General features: G+C 42.2%; 1 protein-coding gene across 1 annotated transcript; it reads left to right on the forward strand.

Annotated features, from left to right (window-relative positions):
• The first annotated feature begins 879 nt into the window (after window positions 1-879).
• Window positions 880-17,327, forward strand: FAM78B (family with sequence similarity 78 member B). Its single transcript, XM_061610194.1, is given in 3 exon segments — window positions 880-899; window positions 16,813-17,121; window positions 17,123-17,327. Coding segments are annotated over 3 exon segments (534 nt in total).
• The last annotated feature ends 2,767 nt before the right edge of the window (window positions 17,328-20,094 follow it).

The raw sequence follows: 20,094 nt of genomic DNA on the forward strand, positions 1-20,094 counted from the left end.
ACCTAGCTAGCCTGTCTACTTACTTAGGAGGTATTTGGTTGTAATCTCATCTCTCCTCAGAGAGAATAGCATCAGGTACAAAGCAATGGAACCCTACGTAGGTGGCCACCAGCAAGATGGACACCCATAGCCATCATCCAAGGAAACCTTCCAGAGGGAACAAAGGCTATGGGTCTCAGACCCTATACTTAAGGAAAAAGAAACCCAATGGTCCAGAATTAATTAACCAATCAGGGGCTTTCTGATGTAATCCCTTCTCAATGCTTCTTCACTTTTTTGCAGCTTGCAGGCCCCCCTCCTAACAGTGTTCTTAACCTTCACAGGCCTGCATGGCCTTGAGTACCGGGCTCTCACTGATTAGCACAGATAACCAGGTGTTCCTATTCAGGCCTCCCTAACTGTCTTCAGCTGGAAATGAAACTTAACATTTTTGCCTTTCCAGAGACCTGTCTTCTGACAAGATGTAACTCCCAGAATTCTTTGTACTGAGCCATGATATTAGAAATTAGATTTAACAATTCATAGAAATATACAAGTTCATGACAAACGCTGTCTCTGGAAAATTCTGCAAATTACTTGGAAGATAGGCGGACTAATGTTAGCATATTGGAAGAAACAAAGACCACCAGTGTTGAAACAATGAACCTCCAATATCAACTTCGCTGGACCGGCCATGTTGTTCAAATGCCTGATCACTGTCTTCCAAAGCAGCTACTTTACTCCCAACTTAAGGATGGAAAATGGGACATCGGTGGACAGCAAAAGAGGTTTAAAGATGTTCTCAAAGCTAATCTAAAAAAATGTAACATAAGCATCGAGAACTGGGAAGCCTTGGCCCATGAGCGTCCCAATTGGAGGCCGGCCATTATCAAAGGTGCTATGGACTTTGGGACTTCCGGGTGAGCGTCCGTGGCGGGTCGAGGTTCCCTGAGTGAGCTCTGTATCAGGGAAATTTCAAGTGGTAAATATGCTGTTCAGGAGCATTCCTTTGAGCAGCAAATGATCCTCTCTGGATAAAGAGGGTGACTGAGATCTACCATAAGTGTCCCAAAACGCTTTTGTTCATAGGAGACCATCGAGGAGTCGGAGGTTGAATGCGAACAGAGTGGAGAACAAGACCTAGGATTACAAACAAGCTTTACCACTTAAAAGAGCCTTGTTTAGGCACAAGATCTGCATACAGCTCACATTCTTAATCACTTTATTGGGGCTATTTATGTTGGAAGAGAGGTCTACCGAAGGTCAGTTGAAATTCAAGCCTTGGTGAATTACTTTTTTTCTACTTGCTAAAAAGAAAGAAAAATTGTGGTTATAAGAGACTTTATTTAAATTCAAATTGCAAGGAGCTTAAAAGAAACTTGGATATAGAAAGCGTGTAATGGATAAGGGGTTTTCATCCTTGAAAATTAAAGACTTTCTGACTCAAAAAGATTGTTTTTTCATCTGATAAATCTGCCTTGCTGTTCCGAATAGTTACAAGCTACAAGCCTGAGCCAGAAGAAGAAGAAGAAGAAGTTGGGGAGGCTTGTCCCTTTAAATTTTCTACATCATGAATACAAGAAAGACAGGCAAGAATGCAGAAAAGATTATTGAAAGAAGGGGCTCCGCAGATACGCTAGAAAGGTCAAGCCCTTCAGATTTGGTACAAAAAATGATGGAGGAAATGAGATCTATGAAAAGTGATTTACAACAAAATATGGTAAAAATGAGTTTAGATATAAAAGAACAGATGAAACAAGATATGGATAAAATGAATACAGACTTAAGAAAACAAATGAAACAGGATATGACGATAATTATGAAAAAAGAAGTTAATGAGATTAAAGAAACAGTAGAGCAACTGGTGGGGGAAGTAAAACAAGTTACTGAGAAAACGGGGATCTTAGAGTGCAAAACTGAAGTTTTAACTAGGGAAATGGAAAAAGATTTAGATAATGTGGCATTGTTAGAACTCAGAGAAAAAGAACATTGTTTGAGATTGAGGGTGATTCCTGAGGACTCGGATGAAGATATTAGAGAAAAAGTGGTCAAGGTTATAGCAAACTTTTTGAAATGGGAGGAAGAAATGACTGAATTGGAGATAGATAAAGTGTATAGGATAAACACACGATGTGCCATACTGAGACGTGTTCCAAGAGATGTGTTGGTGCACTTTGTCAGAAAAAGGACTAGAGATATTGTTCTACAGCAACACTTTACTGTTAAAATGCAAGTGGATGGTAAAGAAATAATTGTGCTCAAAGAAATTCCTATCAGGATTTTGTGTAAGAGAAAAGACTGTATGTTTTTGACAGATAAACTCAAACAAAGTAATATCCAATTTCAATGGGACAAACTGGAAGGGGTTATTTTTATATATAAACACCAGCGGTTCAGATTGAATACTGTACAGAAAGCAAGAGAATTTTTGGAAAGATTTAAAGATAGTATGGAGAAACAACAAATGAAAAATACTGAGTAAGCAACAGGAAGGGACTTTCTACCATATGTGGTGGACATGTAAACAAGTACAAACATTTTGGAGTCAAATATATAAATTAATGCAGAGAATTTTAAAGATTAATATTCAATTTAAACCGGAACTCTTCTTGTTGGGCTTGATGGATGTACAATTGGAAAGGAATCATGGAAGAATGATTCAATATATAGTTACTGCAGTGAGATTACTATATGCGCAAAGATGGAAGGATACAACATTACCAACAATTGAAGAATGGCTACTAAAATTAATGGACCTGGCAGAAATGGATAAGCTGATGTGCCTATTGAGAGAAAAAACAATAGTCACATTTCTCAAGGATTGGGATTCCTTTTTGATTTTTTTGTGAGACACAGAAAATGAATTGGTGATATTGGGATTTGACGATTAATTAGATTATTTAATTGAGAAAAAAAGGAGATTATGTAATTTATCAGTGAACAAGGTATCTCTATATGTATCAGTTACAGCTGATCAAAGATAGATCGGAAGTCATCTGTTTTTGCATTTTTCTTTTTTCATTTTTCTTTTGTATTTTATTTGTATTTTATTTTCTTAAAAAAAATAAAAAAATTATATTGGGGGGAAAAAGGTGCTATGGACTTTGAAGAAACACGAATACAGGGCAAAAGGGACAAACGAGCTAAGCGGTAGGCACATCAAGCAAATCCTCATCGTGACCATCTCCTATCTGGAAACCTATGTCCTCACTGTGGGAGGCTGTGTGGATCCAGAATTGGCATCCACAGTCATTTACGGACCCACTGTTAAAGACCTTACCCTGGAAGACAATCTTACTCAGCCATGAGTGATCGCCAATAAATGAGTGGCTGATTGAGTAGCACTCTTGATTTTGATAATAGCTTTATAAAAGTAGGATTAGGACAGGAAAGGGGGAGTTGTGGCCCTCCAGATGTTTTTGGATTCCAGCTCCCATCAGCCTAAACCAGCATAGCTCAAGCTCACTGACAATGGGAATTTTAGTCCAACAACATTTGGGGAGTTGGAGGTGGACCTGTGTTCCCTATCCCTGGATTAGGCAGTTTGGTGTCTGATAATGCATGCCAAGATTGCATTTCGAAAAGAAAACAGGAAGAACTTCTGAAGATTCATTAACAGATCTCCCACAAATGTTTACTTTGGTCGTTTCAGATAAGGAAAATATTATATTTCCATTCCCTCTGTTTCCAGTGTTTAGGCTGTGAGTACCATTCCTTATGTACATAGCCAAACGGCACCAGTGATGCACACAATTAATATTTCAGTAGGCTTGGGAGAGAGGTTTAAAGAAGTCCACAGAATGTTTAGGAAGGGGAAAAGGGGGAGGGATAAGGGGGCTGCAGTAACAACAAAAAATCTGTGGACAGATCAGACAACTATGCACAAATGCAACTCATGAATGTAGAAAATGTGATTCATGGTGTGCCTAGGTTTTTGTTATGTTATATTTTAATTTATTGTACTTCTTTGTACTTTTGAGAATTTGTATTGACTAATTTTAATACATTTTCTTCTGTATTATTCTGTTCACTGCTTATTGGGGGCCTTTACCAAAAAGTGGTACACAAATGAATGAATGAAATTTTAAAAGTGCTGAAAATTGACACTTTGACCGATTTTTTCTCTGGTTTTTGAACAGGTATATTATATATTTCTTCTCAATTTTGGTGAAAACTACTGATGAACTTTATTCAGAAGCACACACTTTCATTTGTTTCACAAAGTTCAGAGCAGCGGTTCAAATGTTACCATAATTTTCCTGCCATATTGAACTCTATGGAAAAACAACTAGTAGCAGAATAGTCCAGGGCATGGTGAGATGGGAAAAGAAAGCCAAAGGCCCTGCCAGGAGTGTAATGCTTGTTCAGGGAGACACTTAGTGGATGCTATGTGCAATTTCTTTTCCTTTAGTTATGGAATACAACTTTGTGGTGCAGTGATTAGATGATGGATCACCAACAATTTGGGGGCCATGGTCACATTTGGACAATTGAAAAGCATTCATGTGGACCCCCAACCAACAACTTTATGCACCCCCACTGCAAACTGCCAGAACCTACCCCCATACTGCAGCCCCCATCAGTCCCCAAACACTTTACAAAGTGGAGAGCAGTAGTTAGAATGTGCCTTCCCAGGAATTCTTGGTGGGTGCATAATTCTCTTCTAGCATTTACCCTCATAGCAACCTTATGAAGCAGGCCACATGAAGAGAAAGCAACTGTGGCAATGTATCCATAATTGCTGCACCATTCAGCTACATTCTATAATTAAAGGAAAATGAATTGGAGGCAATGGATGCTTGCATAGCAGTGGATCTGGTCTCCTCTATGTTAATCAGGGGATCCAATCAGGGCCTGTGCGCATCATGCTAAATTCTATGCATAAAGTTGGATTGGATCCTTCAGTCCTGGTTCAATTTGGTCGGCAGCAACCCAAGTGGAACAGGGAGCAAAGCAAAATCACACTCCCCCATCTCAGAATTGTAAGTGAAATGAACATACCAGTTTATTGATCAACAAATCCTAATGGTGTTCTGATATAATCAAATGAAGAACGATGCTATTTGAAATAATAGCAACTAAATGTAACTTAGGAAATATCTCAAAACAATGTGATATATATTTGTTTAAGCTAATCAATGATTATATGATCCAGCAACAGAATAATAAAAACATGAACTAATAGCATTGAAAAGATGATTATAGATAGCATCGACAAAGCAAACAATCTAGACACATGGTGATATTTTCTACCTAACTCCCTCCAGTCCAAATACTGTAGTTTAGCTGTACGTTTCCTTAGAACTTAGGGTGGTTCCATCAAGAGGTGCAGCCCACCCTCTTTCAGGAAGAGATCTAAAGAAAAAGCATAAGCCCTGTGTCAGCTTAAGTCTTGCTCGGAAGCCCTCCCTGGAATCTCCTAAAGCCCCTTTTTATGGGGCTTTGTAGAGTTGAGACGGCCATAGCTAACCATAACAATTTCTGGCAGTTTCTCATTTTTCCACTCCATTTTCTGCATAGTCATCATTAAAAATCATCATCATCTTTGTGCAAATTTCTCCTAATATACACAATTTTGCCTAATATAGGCATTTTTGCAAAGCAATTTTCCCTAATATAATGCACATTTTAATTCAAACTTTATCCTAATACATGCATTTGTGTACACATTACTTGGCTGGAGAATTGCGCTGCAACATTTTATTTTATTTTTTAACTATTGACTTCCGATTTATCATAGATCAGCTATAAGTCTATAATATATAACAAACCTGTCTCTTAATAGATTATAAAATCACCTTCCTCCAGTGGTTATCTTAATTGGTATCAGATCACATTAACATCATATCATTTTATTCTTTCAACAAAAAGTCAAAGAGAAGCTTCCAATCCTTGAGATATATATCCATCAATTTTTCTCCAAATAGGCATGCCAATTAATCCATCTCTTCAAGTCTACTAAATCCAGTAATTTCAATAGCTCTTCTTCCATTATCCGTGTTGATTCCATCTTCCATCTTCCATCTTTGCGCACCCAATAATCTTGCTGTCGTAGTCATATAATAAGAGTCTGATAGGAATTTCCTTCATCATAAATATTTCCTTGCCATCAATTCCGAACGTATCACTGAGATATTGTTGCAAAGCTGCAGCTCTGTTCCTCTTTTTTACAGAATGCACTAAGCACATCTCTTGAAAGTTTTTCCATTGTCACAAATCTGGAATTAATTCTGTAAACTTTCTCCATTTCAAGTTCCATCAAATCCTTCCAGTCCAGGAATTTTTTCGAACCGATGATATCTTTATCTCCAATCTCTTCACCAATTCCTTCAGGGACAGCGCTGAGTTCCAAACAGTAATATTTGTCTCCAGGATCCATCACAGCCATAAAATCCAAATTTTTTTCCAAGTCCATATTTAATAAATCTATTCCAATCTCCAGGGCTTGAACCTTCCCTTTAATTTTTCTTTCATCTCCTTTTATTTGTCCAGTTATATCTTTGGTCCCATCTACCTCCATTCTCGTAGAATCCTCTATTTCTGTCAGCTCCTGTCTCATTCTGCCAAATTCAATTTTCATCTCTTGTCTGCTCTGTCTCATCTCTTGTTTGATTAGCTTAATCTCATTCATTATTTTCTGAAACATATCTAGAGAGGAAATCCCTTCCTGTACATCCAGGGTCTCAGCTACCTTCTTGATTGTCATTCTTAAAACCCAAAGAACAAAACACCTTCAATTTCCAATTATAGCCACTATTCCCAAGCAAAGAACAGTTTATTTCTTTTTCCAGTCACAAAGGAGTTAATCTTCCAAACCTGATGACATCAGTCCTCTAGACAGCACAAACTGCCTTATCTCTTATGTGTCCAAAAGTGCAAAACAAATTTAGTTCACAGCATCCAAATAATTAGTGGCATAAAGAATAAACAGATTCGTTAAAAAGAAGTAGACCAGAAAAAATAGTCCCAGACATATAAAATTCAAACATCAAATAAATCAAATTTTCTCTCTTCAAATCAGATGCCCCTCATCCGTTTATATCTTTATAATGCCCAATTCCATGCCAGCTTTTTGCAATAAAAACAAAGATAGGTTTTTTTGATTTTCTTCCTCCTAGTTCCGAGTGTAGAAGAGAAAGTTATAACTCACCCAGGAATTCTTGTTGCTAATTCCTTGACAAATCTCTTTTGCTATAACGATTTAAGCTAGATAATAATAGACAGAAGAATGCTTACCTGTTAGAACGTTTTTCTTTGAAGAAAAAAAAACATCTCGCTTAATCAGTTTGAGCTTGTTGTAATCCCTAGCTCCGTCCGACGTTTGCTGGCTAGACCTTCATTCATAGACGATCCTGATGAATTCCAGCCCCCAACAAACACCACGGAACTTCTGTGGATAATCTCTACGTTTCTCCCTTGCCTGGGAGAAAATTTTCCCAGTCAAAAAAAAACTTCTGACTGGTTTTAAAAACTGAAAAAGTTTCCTCTGAGACGAGAGCTCGTCCTAGAGGCAAGCACAAGCGGAGCGATCCTCCTGGGAAGTCAAGAATTGCGCTGCAACATTTTGAAGGATGACTGTGTTTCAGTTCACATATTATTTCAGAATGTGTAAATCAGGTAGGTAGCCCTGAAGCAACCTGTGATGTATTGACCCCAAGCAGATCCTAGCATATGCAGACACAGAATGGATGACATCTGGCTTCATGTGTGTACATATCAAAAAGACCTGGGAATATTAATATGTCACAAACGAAACATGAGTCAGCAGTGTAATGAGGCTTCTAAAAATGCCAGTGCAGGTCTAGGGTTGATCACCAGAAGTAGAGTGTCCAGATCATGAGAAGCAATGATACCACTCTATCTGGCTTTGGTTAAACCTCACCTGGACTATTGTGTCTAGTCTCCAGGTACCATCCTTTAAAAAGGATATTAACAAACTGCAATGTGCCCAGAGGAGGGTGTCAGAAGTGATGAGGGCCCTGGAGACTCAGTCCTTTGAGGAGAGGTTGAAGGAACTGAGTATGTTTAGCAGGAGAAAATTAAGAAGCAATATGAGAGCCATCTTCAAATAGTTGCAGTGCAGTCACAAAGAGGATAGGGTGAATTTGTTTGCTGTTGCTTCCTTTGGGTCTGTAAGACCCAAACCAATAGGTTCAAATGACCAGACAAGGGATTTAAACAAAGCAGTAGGAGGAACCTCCTGTTGTGTGAGCTGACAGTGGAACAGACGGTCTCAAGGTGGTGCTTCTCCAGGTTATTAAATAAAATTTGTATGGCCATCTATCAAGGATGCTACAGTTGTGTGTTTCCTGCATTAGCAGGGGGCTAGATGACCACCGAGGTGCCGTCCAACTCTGTGATGCTATCTGAGGAATCTAAGGTTGTTGTAAGCATAATCTTATATTTATATTTAATTTATATGTATATTAAACCCCCAACCTACTTGATTTACAGTTTATTTTTTTGCAACACCATCATAAGAACATAAGAAGAGCCTGCTGGATCAGGCCAGTGGCCCATCTAGTCCAGCATCCTGTTCTCACAGTGGCCAACCAGGTGCCTGGGGGAAGCCCGCAAGCAGGACCCGAGTGCAAGAACACTCTCCCCTCCTGAGGCTTCCGGCAACTGGTTTTCAGAAGCATGCTGCCTCTGACTAGGGTGGCACAGCACAGCCATCATGGCTAGTAGCCATTGATAGCCCTGTCCTCCATGAATTTGTCTAATCTTCTTTTAAAGCCATCCAAGCTGGTGGCCATTACTGCATCTTGTGGGAGCAAATTCCATAGTTTAACTATGCGCTGAGTAAAGAAGTACTTCCTTTTGTCTGTCCTGAATCTTCCAACATTCAGCTTCTTTGAATGTCCACGAGTTCTAGTATTATGAGAGAGGGAGAAGAACTTTTCTCTATCCACTTTCTCAATGCCATGCATAATTTTATACACTTCTATCATGTCTCCTCTGACCCGCCTTTTCTCTAAACTAAAAAGCCCCAAATGCTGCAACCTTTCCTCGTAAGGGAGTCGCTCCATCCCCTGGATCATTCTGGTTGCCCTCTTCTGAACCTATTCCAACTCTATAATATCCTTTTTGGGATGAGGCGACCAGAACTGTACACAGTATTCCAAATGCGGCCGCACCATAGATTTATACAACGGCATTATGATATTGGCTGTTTTATTTTCAATACCTTTCCTAATTATTGCTAGCATGGAATTTGCCTTTTTCACAGCTGCCGCACACTGGGTCGACATTTTCATCATGCTGTCCACTACAACCCCGAGGTCTCTCTCCTGGTCGGTCACCGCCAGTTCAGACCCCATGAGCGTATATGTGAAATTTAGATTTTTTGCTCCAATATGCATAATTTTACACTTGTTTATATTGAATTGCATTTGCCATTTTTCCGCCCATTCACTCAGTTTGGAGAGGTCTTTTTGGAGCTCTTCGCAATCCCTTTTGGTTTTAACAACCCTGAACAATTTAGTGTCGTCAGCAAACTTGGCCACTTCACTGCTCACTCCTAATTCTAGGTCATTAATGAACAAGTTGAAAAGTACAGGTCCCAATACCGATCCTTGAGGGACTCCACTTTCTACAGCCCTCCATTGGGAGAACTGTCCGTTTATTCCTACTCTCTGCTTTCTGCTTCTTAACCAATTCCTCATCCACAAGAGGACCTCTCCTCTTATTCCATGACTGCTAAGCTTCCTCAGAAGCCTTTGGTGAGGTACCTTGTCAAACGCTTTTTGAAAGTCTAAGTACACTATGTCCACTGGATCACCTCTATCTATATGCTTGTTGACACTCTCAAAGAATTCTAATAGGTTACTGAGACAGGACTTCCCTTGCAGAAGCCATGCTGGCTCTGCTTCAGCAAGGCTTGTTCTTCTATGTGCTTAGTTAATCTAGCTTTAATAATACTTTCTACCAGTTTTCCAGGGACAGAAGGTAAGCTAACTGGCCTGTAATTTCTGGGATCCCCTCTGGATCCCTTTTTGAAGATTGGCGTTACATTTGCCACTTTCCAGTCCTCAGGCACGGAGGAGGACCCGAGGGACAAGTTACATATTTTAGTTAGCAGATCAGCAATTTCACCTTTGAGTTCTTTGAGAACTCTCGGGTGGATGCCATCCGGGCCCGGTGATTTGTCAGTTTTTATATTGTCCATTAAGCTTAGAACTTCCTCTCTCGTTACCACTATTTGTCTCAGTTCCTCAGAATCCCTTCCTGCAAATGTTAGTTCAGTTTCAGGGATCTGCCCTATATCTTCCACTGTGAAGACAGATGCAAAGAATTCATTTAGCTTCTCTGCAATCTCCTTATCGTTCTTTAGTACACCTTTGACTCCCTTATCATCCAAGGGCCCAATTGTCTCCCTAGATGGTCTCCTGCTTTGAATGTATTTATAGAATTTTTTGTTGTTGGTTTTTATGTTCTTAGCAATGTGCTCCTCAAATTCTTTTTTAGCATCCCTTATTGTCTTCTTGCATTTCTTTTGCCAGAGTTTGTGTTCTTTTTTATTTTCTTCATTTGGACAAGACTTCCATTTTCTGAAGGAAGACTTTTTGCCTCTAAGAGCTTCCTTGACTTTGCTCGTTAACCATGCTGGCATCTTCTTGGCCCTGGTGGTACCTTTTCTGATCTGCGGTATGCACTCCAGTTGAGCTTCTAATATAGTGTTTTTAAACAACTTCCAAGCATTTTTGAGTGATGTGACCCTCTGGACTTTGTTTTTCAGCTTTCTTTTTACCAATCCCCTCATTTTTGTGAAGTTTCCTCTTTTGAAGTCAAATGTGACCGTGTTGGATTTTCTTGGCAATTGGCCAGTTACATGTATGTTTAATTTAATAGCACTGTGGTCACTGCTCCCAATCGGTTCAACAACACTTACATCTCGCACCAGGTCCCGGTCCCCACTGAGGATTAAGTCCAGGGTTGCCGTCCCTCTGGTCGGTTCCATGACCAACTGGTCTAGGGAATAGTCATTTAGAATATCTAGAAACTTTGCTTCTTTGTCATGACTGGAACACATATGCAGCCAGTCTATGTCCGGGTAGTTGAAGTCACCCATTACTACCACATTCCCTAGTTTGGATGCTTCCTCAATTTCATATCTCATCTCCAGGTCTCCCTGAGCATTTTGATCAGGGGGACGATAGATCGTTCCCAGTATTAAATCCCTCCTGGGGCATGGTATCACCACCCACAACGATTCTGTGGAGGAGTCTGCCTCTTTAGGGGTTTCGAGCTTGCTGGATTCAATGCCTTCTTTCACGTATAGAGCGACTCCGCCACCAATACGTCCTTCCCTGTCCTTCCGATATAGTTTATATCCAGGGATAACCGTATCCCACTGGTTTTCTCCATTCCACCAGGTCTCCGTTATGCTCACTATATCAATGCTCTCCTCTAAGACCAAGCACTCCAGTTCTCCCATCTTGGTTCGGAGGCTCCTAGCATTAGCGTACAGGCACTTGTAAGCAATGTCTCTCTTCAAGTGTCTTTGACACTTGTGGTTAGGCCTGTGGTAATTTTGCTCTTCTGAATTTATATCCTGTGCCCCTGCTCTCACAATGCCTACTTCTAGGCCTACCCCTTTTAAAATTTCATCATTTCTTTGGTTTTTATCCCAGGGGGGAGGTTTATTCCGAACCGGACCTTTCTCAGCTCCTGTCAGGTTTCCCCCCTCAGTCAGTTTAAAAGCTGCTCTGCTACCTTTTTAATTTTAAGTGCCAGCAGTCTGGTTCCATTCTGGTTCAAGTGGAACCCCGTCCCTTTTGTACAGGCCTGGCTTGTCCCAAAATGTTCCCCAGTGCCTAACAAATCCGAACCCTTCCACCCGACACCATCGTCGCATCCACGCATTGAGACTGCGAAGCTGGGCCTGTCTGGCTGGTCCTGCGCGTGGAACTGGTAGCATTTCAGAGAAAGCCACCTTGGAGGTCCTGGCTTTCAGCATCCTACCTAGCAACCTAAATTTTGCTTCCAGGACCTCACGGCTGCATTTCCCCATGTCGTTGGTGCCAACGTGCACCACGACCACTGACTCCTTCCCAGCACTGTCTACCAAACTATCTAAACGACGGGCGATATCCGAAACCTTTGCACCAGGCAGGCAAAACACCTTGCGGTCTACACGCCCATCACACACCCCACTGTCTATGTTCCTAATGATCGAATCACCCACTACAAGGATCCCTCCACCCTCTGGAGATATATCCTCGGCACGAGAGGATAGCTGCTCATCCCCCAAGGAATGGGTCCCTTCTAAGGGATTGTTTCCCTCTTCCTCGGCTGGATGCTCTCCTTCCCTGAGACCATCGTTCTCCATGATAGCAAAAGAGCTATCATCCTTGGAGTGGGACACAGCTATAATGTCCCTGAGGGCCTCCTCCACACAGCTCTCTGCCTCTCTCAGCTTTTCCAGGTCCGCCACCTTGGCCTCAAGGAAATGAAGTCGTTCCCGGAGAGCCAGGAGCTCATTGCACCGAGAGCATACCCATGACTTCTGTCCAACAGGCAGATAGTCGTACATGCTGCAGGCGGTGCAAAACACTGGAAAGCCCCCACACCCCTGCTGGCTTCTTACCTGCATAGTTTTGTTTAAGGTTTATTACGTCAATGGGTTGGAGACTGCGGTTTAGTTATTATACCAGCAGCTTTAGCAGGAAAGAGCATAGCAAGCTGCCTTATACGGAATCATTAGTCCACCTAACTCAGTATTGTCCACACTGACATCAGAGCCTTTCCAAGATTTCACACAAAGTGTTTCCTCTGGCTCTATCTGAAGATTCCAGGGACTGAAACTGGGACCTTCTGCATGCAAAGCAAATGCTCTCCCACTGAGCTGTGGCCCTTCCCCAAACTAAAGAATGAAAACATCAGATGCCTAAACACAAAAGCCTGACAGAGACAATGCTAAAAGTATCATAAGCCAGCTAAAATAGCTGGGAATCTGTCATTACGGACATTTGGGCTAATCATTTGATGGTGGCCAGGGAATGTGGGCAGGTACTTTAGGATTATCGCTAAACCACAGGTCACAGCAGAATAAGACATCATTCTTGCCAAAGCCCAGCTTGTACTGCTATAAATAAATTTTACTTCTGGGAGCCAGAGTGAAGCTGATTTTCTCTTTAACTTCAGTAGCCTGGTTCCATGTTTCTTCCTCAGTGTCAGTATTCGTCCCACCAAATTTGGTTGTCAAGGAAAACTGAGCCTGGACAAGCTCCTGAACAAGGTCTCCTGACCCAACTTGAACACCAGTAGATACTTTCCAGCTGCGTTCCACACTGCTCATCTTTTTCTTCTCATATCATCAGGAGTTTTGGAGTGTGTTGCCACCAGTACGCTGATGACACGCAGCTCTATTTCTCCTTTTCATCCTCTACAGGTGAGTCTGTGGATGTGCTGAACCACTGCCTGACCGCGATAACGGACTGGATGAGAGCTAATAAACTGAGACTCAATCCAGACAAGACTGAGACACTGTTGGTGAGTGCCTTCCCTGTTCAGATGGTGGATGTTTACCCTGTTCTAGATGGGGTTACACTCCCCTTGAAGGAACAGGTTCGTAGTCTTGGGGTGCTTTTCGATCCTTCCCTGTCTCTTGAGGTGCAAGTGCCTCGGTGGCAAGGAATGCGTTCTACCATCTTCGGTTGGTAGCCCAGCTACGCCCCTATCTTGACAGGGATGACCTCGCCTCCGTTGTTCATGCTCTGGTAACTTCTAGGCTGGATTACTGTAATGCGCTCTACGTAGGGCTGCCCTTGAAGACAGTTCAGAAACTTCAGCTAGTGCAAAATGCAGCAGCCAGACTGCTGACGAGGACCAGCCGGTCAGCACATATAACACCTGTTCTGGCCCATTTGCACTGGCTACCTATCTGTTTCCGAGCCAGATTCAAGGTGTTGGTTATGACCTATAAAGCCTTACACGGCGTGGGACCGCAATATCTTGTGGAACGGCTCTCCCACTATGAACCTACCCGGTCACTTCGCTCAGCAGCTAAGGCCCTCCTCCGGGTACCAACACATCAGGAAGCCCGGAGGACAGTTACTCGATCTAGGGCCTTTTCTGTAGTGGCCCCCGAATTGTGGAATAGCCTCCCTGAAGAAATACGCCTGGCGCCTACGCTTCTATCTTTTTGGCGCCAGGTTAAGACCTGGCTATGCTCCCAGGCATTTTAATGTGTTCATTTTTATATTTCTGTTGTTCCTTGTTGTGTTTATTATTGTTTGGTTGATTTTATCATGATATTTTGTATTTTAATCTTTTTGTACACCGCCCAGAGAGCTATTCGCTATGGGCGGTTTAAAAATGAAACAAATAAATAAAATAAAAAAATAAATATCCAACCTTCTTAGAAACTTGCTGTTCCCAAGTGATGTTGGTCTGGGCCCTATTATAGATGGTCTTGATTGATTGCCAGTTACCAAGCACTTTACCAAAATTAAGAGACAAGCCTCCTGGGAGGAAACTGATCATATCTTTATGGAAGGGTCTGCATTCGTATTCAAGTTGGTGGTCCGATGTTACTCAATTGCCCATTTGTCACATGGTTTCACCAAGTATACATTGTCCTTCGTTCCCCAGTAATACAGGTAGTCTTTCAGGTTTGGGTGAATGTGAAATTCACAGGCATCTGAGTCTTTGTTCATGTTGGTGACACGGCGGTAAATCCCCTTCTTCTTGGATATGATATAGAAAGAATTGACAGATGAGAAGTAGTGGTCTCCGGTTTGGCAGTTGGGGTGGAGCTTGTAGACAACAGTATTGTGCTAGTGTTGAGGTTGGTGACCTGGCGGTAAGAGCCCCCCTTGATGATGTAAAATAAGCCATTCTTATGAGCCAGATAGTGATCTCCACCCTGGACAGAGGGTGCAGGCTGAATACATGCAGCTCTTTGCCTTTATTGGAATTTGTTGATCTCATGTAGCAGCCGAGACCTGAATGGATAATGTAGTAAACATTGTCCACACCACAACAATTGATCCCTTTCATTTTACTCTTGGGAACTATTCCTTGCATAGCTTTAGCTGCAAGAAGAAAAGGCTAGTTAGTTTGTGTTTTGTTGTTGTTGTTGTTCACTGTTGTTATTAAAGTTTAATTAATCTCGCCCCAGTCTAGGGACTAGGGATGGGGGAGAAATATGACTATGAAGACAATTTCAGGCTGTGCAGATGATTGTGAAAAAGCTGTACAGGCTTGATTCTGGCACTTCTAGTCGCAAAAGCCATTACCCATCCCCAGAGCCCTGCTTGGCTTCCAGAGGGACTTGTTTCTGGGGCACCTAACTGGACTGTGTGTGTGTGTGTGTGTGTGTGTGTAACTGCATCTTTCGAGTTCTTGCAGCTGCTCCCTACTGAACTCTCAGAGGTGGGTTGCTTAGCCTTCTGGGGTCAGCGTCAGTGAGAATCAGGCCACCCAGTGTGAAGACCACGTTTTAGAGCAGGGATGGGAAACATGTGGCCCTCCAGATGTTAGCGAACTACAACTTCCATCATTCCTGACTGTTGGCCATATTGGCTTAGTCTGATGGGAGCTGCAGTCCAACAACATCAGGAGCGCCACAGATTCCATATCCCTATTTTAGATAGGGCCTGCAATTGGGCCTCAAAGTGCTGCACTTTACTTTTCACCAGAGGAGTGAATGGTCGCAATTTACTTACAAGGAAAAAGGTTCAAGGATTAACTTGGGGCACCACAGGAATGAATGCTAAATCTGTTCCCTTCCTTCCTTGCCTATATGAGGACAAATTTATCCCACACTCAACAGGGTTGGGTTTCACATTAGAGTGTGAGGGGATATTGTGATCTGATGTAGATAGATAAAAGTGGGCCCAAACCTGAATATATCCCTTGTAATGGAATATCTGAGGTTGATATTGCTGCGTGCCTCCCCAATCTTCAAGCGGTGAGATTTCACGGGTCCCTGCACTCCTCCAGGGTTTGGTTTACTTTGGGAAGAAGGTCAGCGGAGACTGCGGTGTCTTTATGAAATATGGTTTATTTACACACATTCCAACCTGAGCTCAAGGATGGAGGGGTTCAAGGCATCAGCAGTCCAATATTCAGCTTTCCCATCAAGGTTACAGGAGGCGCCCAAAACACCATGGTGCAGAGAGCCTGTCTCTCTCTGCCTGCTTGCAGCCCCAGCCATTCTCTAACCACACTAAAAACTACAAGCACACTTCTACTAGCTGCCAGCAGTGGGGGAGAGGCTCTCCTCTAGAGTTTTAATGACAAAAGAGGTCTTCCTAGCCCATTCTCCGTTGCTAGGCAACTGGTTGGCCCATTCTCTTAGCTGGCCAATCTATTTGGTTAACAAAAGACTCATTTGACCAGCAGAGAGTTCCTCATTCCAAGGCACAGGATTCCAAATCAGAGGCTGGAAAGGGGACCCACAGGAATCATCCATTCCAACCCCCCATGCTCATAACACCATATTAGCTCTCTTGAAGGTGCAGGCCACCGTCCGCTCACTACAGCTTAGTGAGAGTGCCGCAAACAGCGCCAGTGGGGAGATGCTGGCTATGTGTGAAAGTTGTTTTGCAATTAACACATGCTAGCCAAATAGATTTGTTTAGGAAGATGCCTGCTGCAAAATTATTACTTCAACTCCTTTGCTATTTGCAATAGCAGTCTTCAATCTTTCCAGGCCTTGGAACTACCTTTAGACCCAGCCTGAAACAGGACCCACATTTATTTATTTTTCTATATATGTTTTTATTGCATATACTCTGTTGTTTCCCCTTGCCCTCTTTCCCCCTCCCCTTTCTCTTAGACATTCTAAGTGACTATTACTACCGCTTTTCTGCTTTGCCCCTCTAGGTCAAGCTGGGAACTTCCAGACTTGAGAGAAGGATGTGTAAAAGCCATCAGTGACTCTGATGGAGTGAGCTATCCCTGGTATGGGAACACCACAGAAACAGTTCCCTTGATTGGCCCCACCAAAAGGGTCTCCAGGTTCTCAGTTAGTATGAATGACAATTTCTACCCTAGTGTGACATGGGCTGTTTCAGTGAGTGACAGCAATGTGCCACTATTAACCAGGATCAAACGGGACCCAAGCTTTACTACATGGCTAGCAGCCATGAATATGACCACCAAGGAAAACATTATCGTGCAGACTATAAAATGGAGTGGACATTGAGGTTGATCCCATGCAGCTCTTAGGCAAGCGAGCCCGGCTGGTGGGGAGGACTCAACAGCAGCAGCCAAAACTTGTGAGCAGAATGGAACCCATCCCACCAAATGCACTAGTGAAACCCAATGCCAATGATGCCCAGGTCCTAATGTGGAGACCCAAGAGAGGACTGCCTTTGGTAGTGATACCATGCAAATAATGGACATACTTGACTGTACGAGGGCCTTTGCCACCACTCTTGCCACTATCCACTCTTGTGGTTAACTGAGCCAAAGAAGACCTCTGTGTTCACCTGCCTTTTGCAACTGCAAATGAGAAGAGGGCTTCTTTAAGATAGTGTTAGGTGGCAATGGCCAGTGCTGTGCCACAGTAGAATAGCTCTGGACTTCGGAAGAATTTCCCTCCTGGTGTGAAAAGAGATGTTCTTATCTTCACAGTGAGACACAATGATCAAGCATTTGATTTCCAGTGCCTGTGGCTATTGCTGCTTCCCAGCCTACTAGATGTCGTTATGGAGGCCATTCTTACCAGACATTCATGGACTTTCAGTATGTTGCCTGCTCTCTGGGTTAGGACAGGAAGAGATGGCATATTTTCACATGATACCTATGCATTTTTGATGGATAATCAAAGTTATCACCTGCTCATTGGAATGAAGAAAATGTTTACAGAAGGGGAATGCTAATGCTGTCTTGCTAAGTTTTGCTCTTGTAGAAAGAGCTGTTCTATTCAGAGGAAACTGTCCATGGTGCTGAACTAAAGCACAACTTGAACAACCAATAATCTCATCCACTCTCCCTCTTTCTGGGGATAATTTATTCAGACTAATGGAGTTAGGACCTTTTGCATGTTTCTCAGCGTGTTTCAAGTAGTTGTAAGTGGAGGAGTTCTGCCATAGTTTTCTATGCTCTGGGTGAACGCAAGGTCAATCAACTGGCTACACCTATTTTTTTTAAAGCACCACATACCGCCCCCAACTCAAGAACAATTCATCTGTGTTTCAAAAGAAGGTCTGTGCATAGTACATTTGTACAGCTAAGGGGGAAAGGTTTATATTTGGCATGCTGGAAGATGATCTGAAAAGGCCTAGGTACAACATTGCTCAGTGCTGAAAAGAATTTATAACCATCTTGGTAGTGTTGCTTCTGCCACAGGAGGATTCAGACTGTCATTAATCAAGGAAAAGGGGGAATTTTAGAAACCCAGCTTGTCTCCATATCCTCCCTGTGTGTGGCATCTTAGCTCATGGGTGGGGAAAAGAGGCAGGAAAAGACAGGGAGGACAAGAGCAAAAGCATTGTCTTGTTACATGGACACTCAGAACTGGACAAAAAACTCAAAAAGTTAAGATACCACCCATAGGCTATTTATTTTATTTATTACATTGCTGCCCTGGGCTCCTACTGGGAGGAAGGGCGGGATATAAATCAAATAATAAATAAAGAATATATTTATATCCCATCCTTCCTCCAAGAAACATAGGGTGGTGTCTCCCACATTTTATTTTCATAACAACCATGTGAGGTAGGTTAGGCTGAGAACATGTGAGTGGTCTAAGGTCACCAAATGAACTTCATGGCTGAGAGTTGTACCTGGGTATCTCCAGTCCTTCACCAACATTCTGTATGAACATCCCTGACTTATTTATTTATTTATTGCACTTTTAGACCGCCCTTTAGCGACAAGCTCTCAGGGCGGTGTACAACAAGATAAAAACAGATTAAAATACAGGTGTGGGTACAATACAATATGAAAACATATTTAAAAACAAAATTAAGACAAAAAATTAAAATTAAAATAGATTAAATTTAAAATGCCTGGGCAAAGAGGTAGGTCTTTACCTGGCGCAGAAAAGATAATAAGGAAGGCGCCAGGCGTATCTCATCAGGGAGGGCGTTCCATAATTCGGGGGCCACCACTGAGAAGGTCCTAGCTCTAGTTATTGCTCTCCGGGCCTCCCTATACGTTGGAACCCGGAGAAGGGCCTTCGACGTCGAGCGCAGCGACCGGGTAGGTACATAGCGGGAGAGGCGTTCCGTCAGGTATTGCGGTCCGATGCCATTAAGGGCTTTATAGGTAAGAACCAACACTTAGAGGGAAATGGATATTACCCTTTTTGCATCTTGAATGTAGCTTTAAGAAGTATTTTTAGATCTCCCCGTATTTTGAGGAGGAGTTTATGATCGTATGTAGGGTAATGAAAATTGGAAAATAATGGGAGCTTACCTTCTCTTGCATCTTCTTGAGCGATTGCCAGAACCTCAGATTGGTAGCATCTTTGCTTATTGTGGTGATGATGCCATAATAGGAAAAGGGGAGTTTAGCTCATGTGATCTCTAGATACATTCTGTCATTGTTTCTCTTTCCATGCTGTTGTTGACCCTTAATCAAGACCCATTTTGGAAAGGATGGAGAAGGAACATAGTGCAGTTGACTGTAGTTCCAAAGTTTGGTTTTTGACCCTCCAGTAGTGCGAACTGAGCTTTAAAAGGCTTGTTAGGAAAAACAATACTGTATAAAACAGTGTAGAAGGTCAAAACTACTGCTGTGAACTTTCAGAATAATGTGGGGCATAGCACTTTTAATAGGGGCTGCTGTAAGAATGTGTAGGTGAGAAATGAACAGTAGATGGAGGTTTTTGTTGTGACTTTTAATAAACTGCTGGTTGCAGAATCCATAGCACAGTATGTGTGGCATTCTTGTGAATTCCCACAAGAAGTCTACAAGTAGTCAGCTGGTAGTATTAAGAGTCATCATTCTTGTGAGCAGATTGGCACTCCTAAAGGGAATGATGAATTTTCCATTGGGTTATTCATCATCTTTTCCTATATCTCTTTAGAGATATGATGCTTTAATGTAATTTATGTCCACATCTCTCTTCATTTTTGCCATCCTCCTCTGGACACATTCCATTTTGTTTATATTCTTCTTAAACTGTGGTGTCTAGAGAGGTATGATCAAAGCAGA

This window comes from Rhineura floridana, chromosome 1, assembly GCF_030035675.1.
Source record: "Rhineura floridana isolate rRhiFlo1 chromosome 1, rRhiFlo1.hap2, whole genome shotgun sequence".
Lineage (NCBI taxonomy): Eukaryota > Metazoa > Chordata > Lepidosauria > Squamata > Rhineuridae > Rhineura > Rhineura floridana.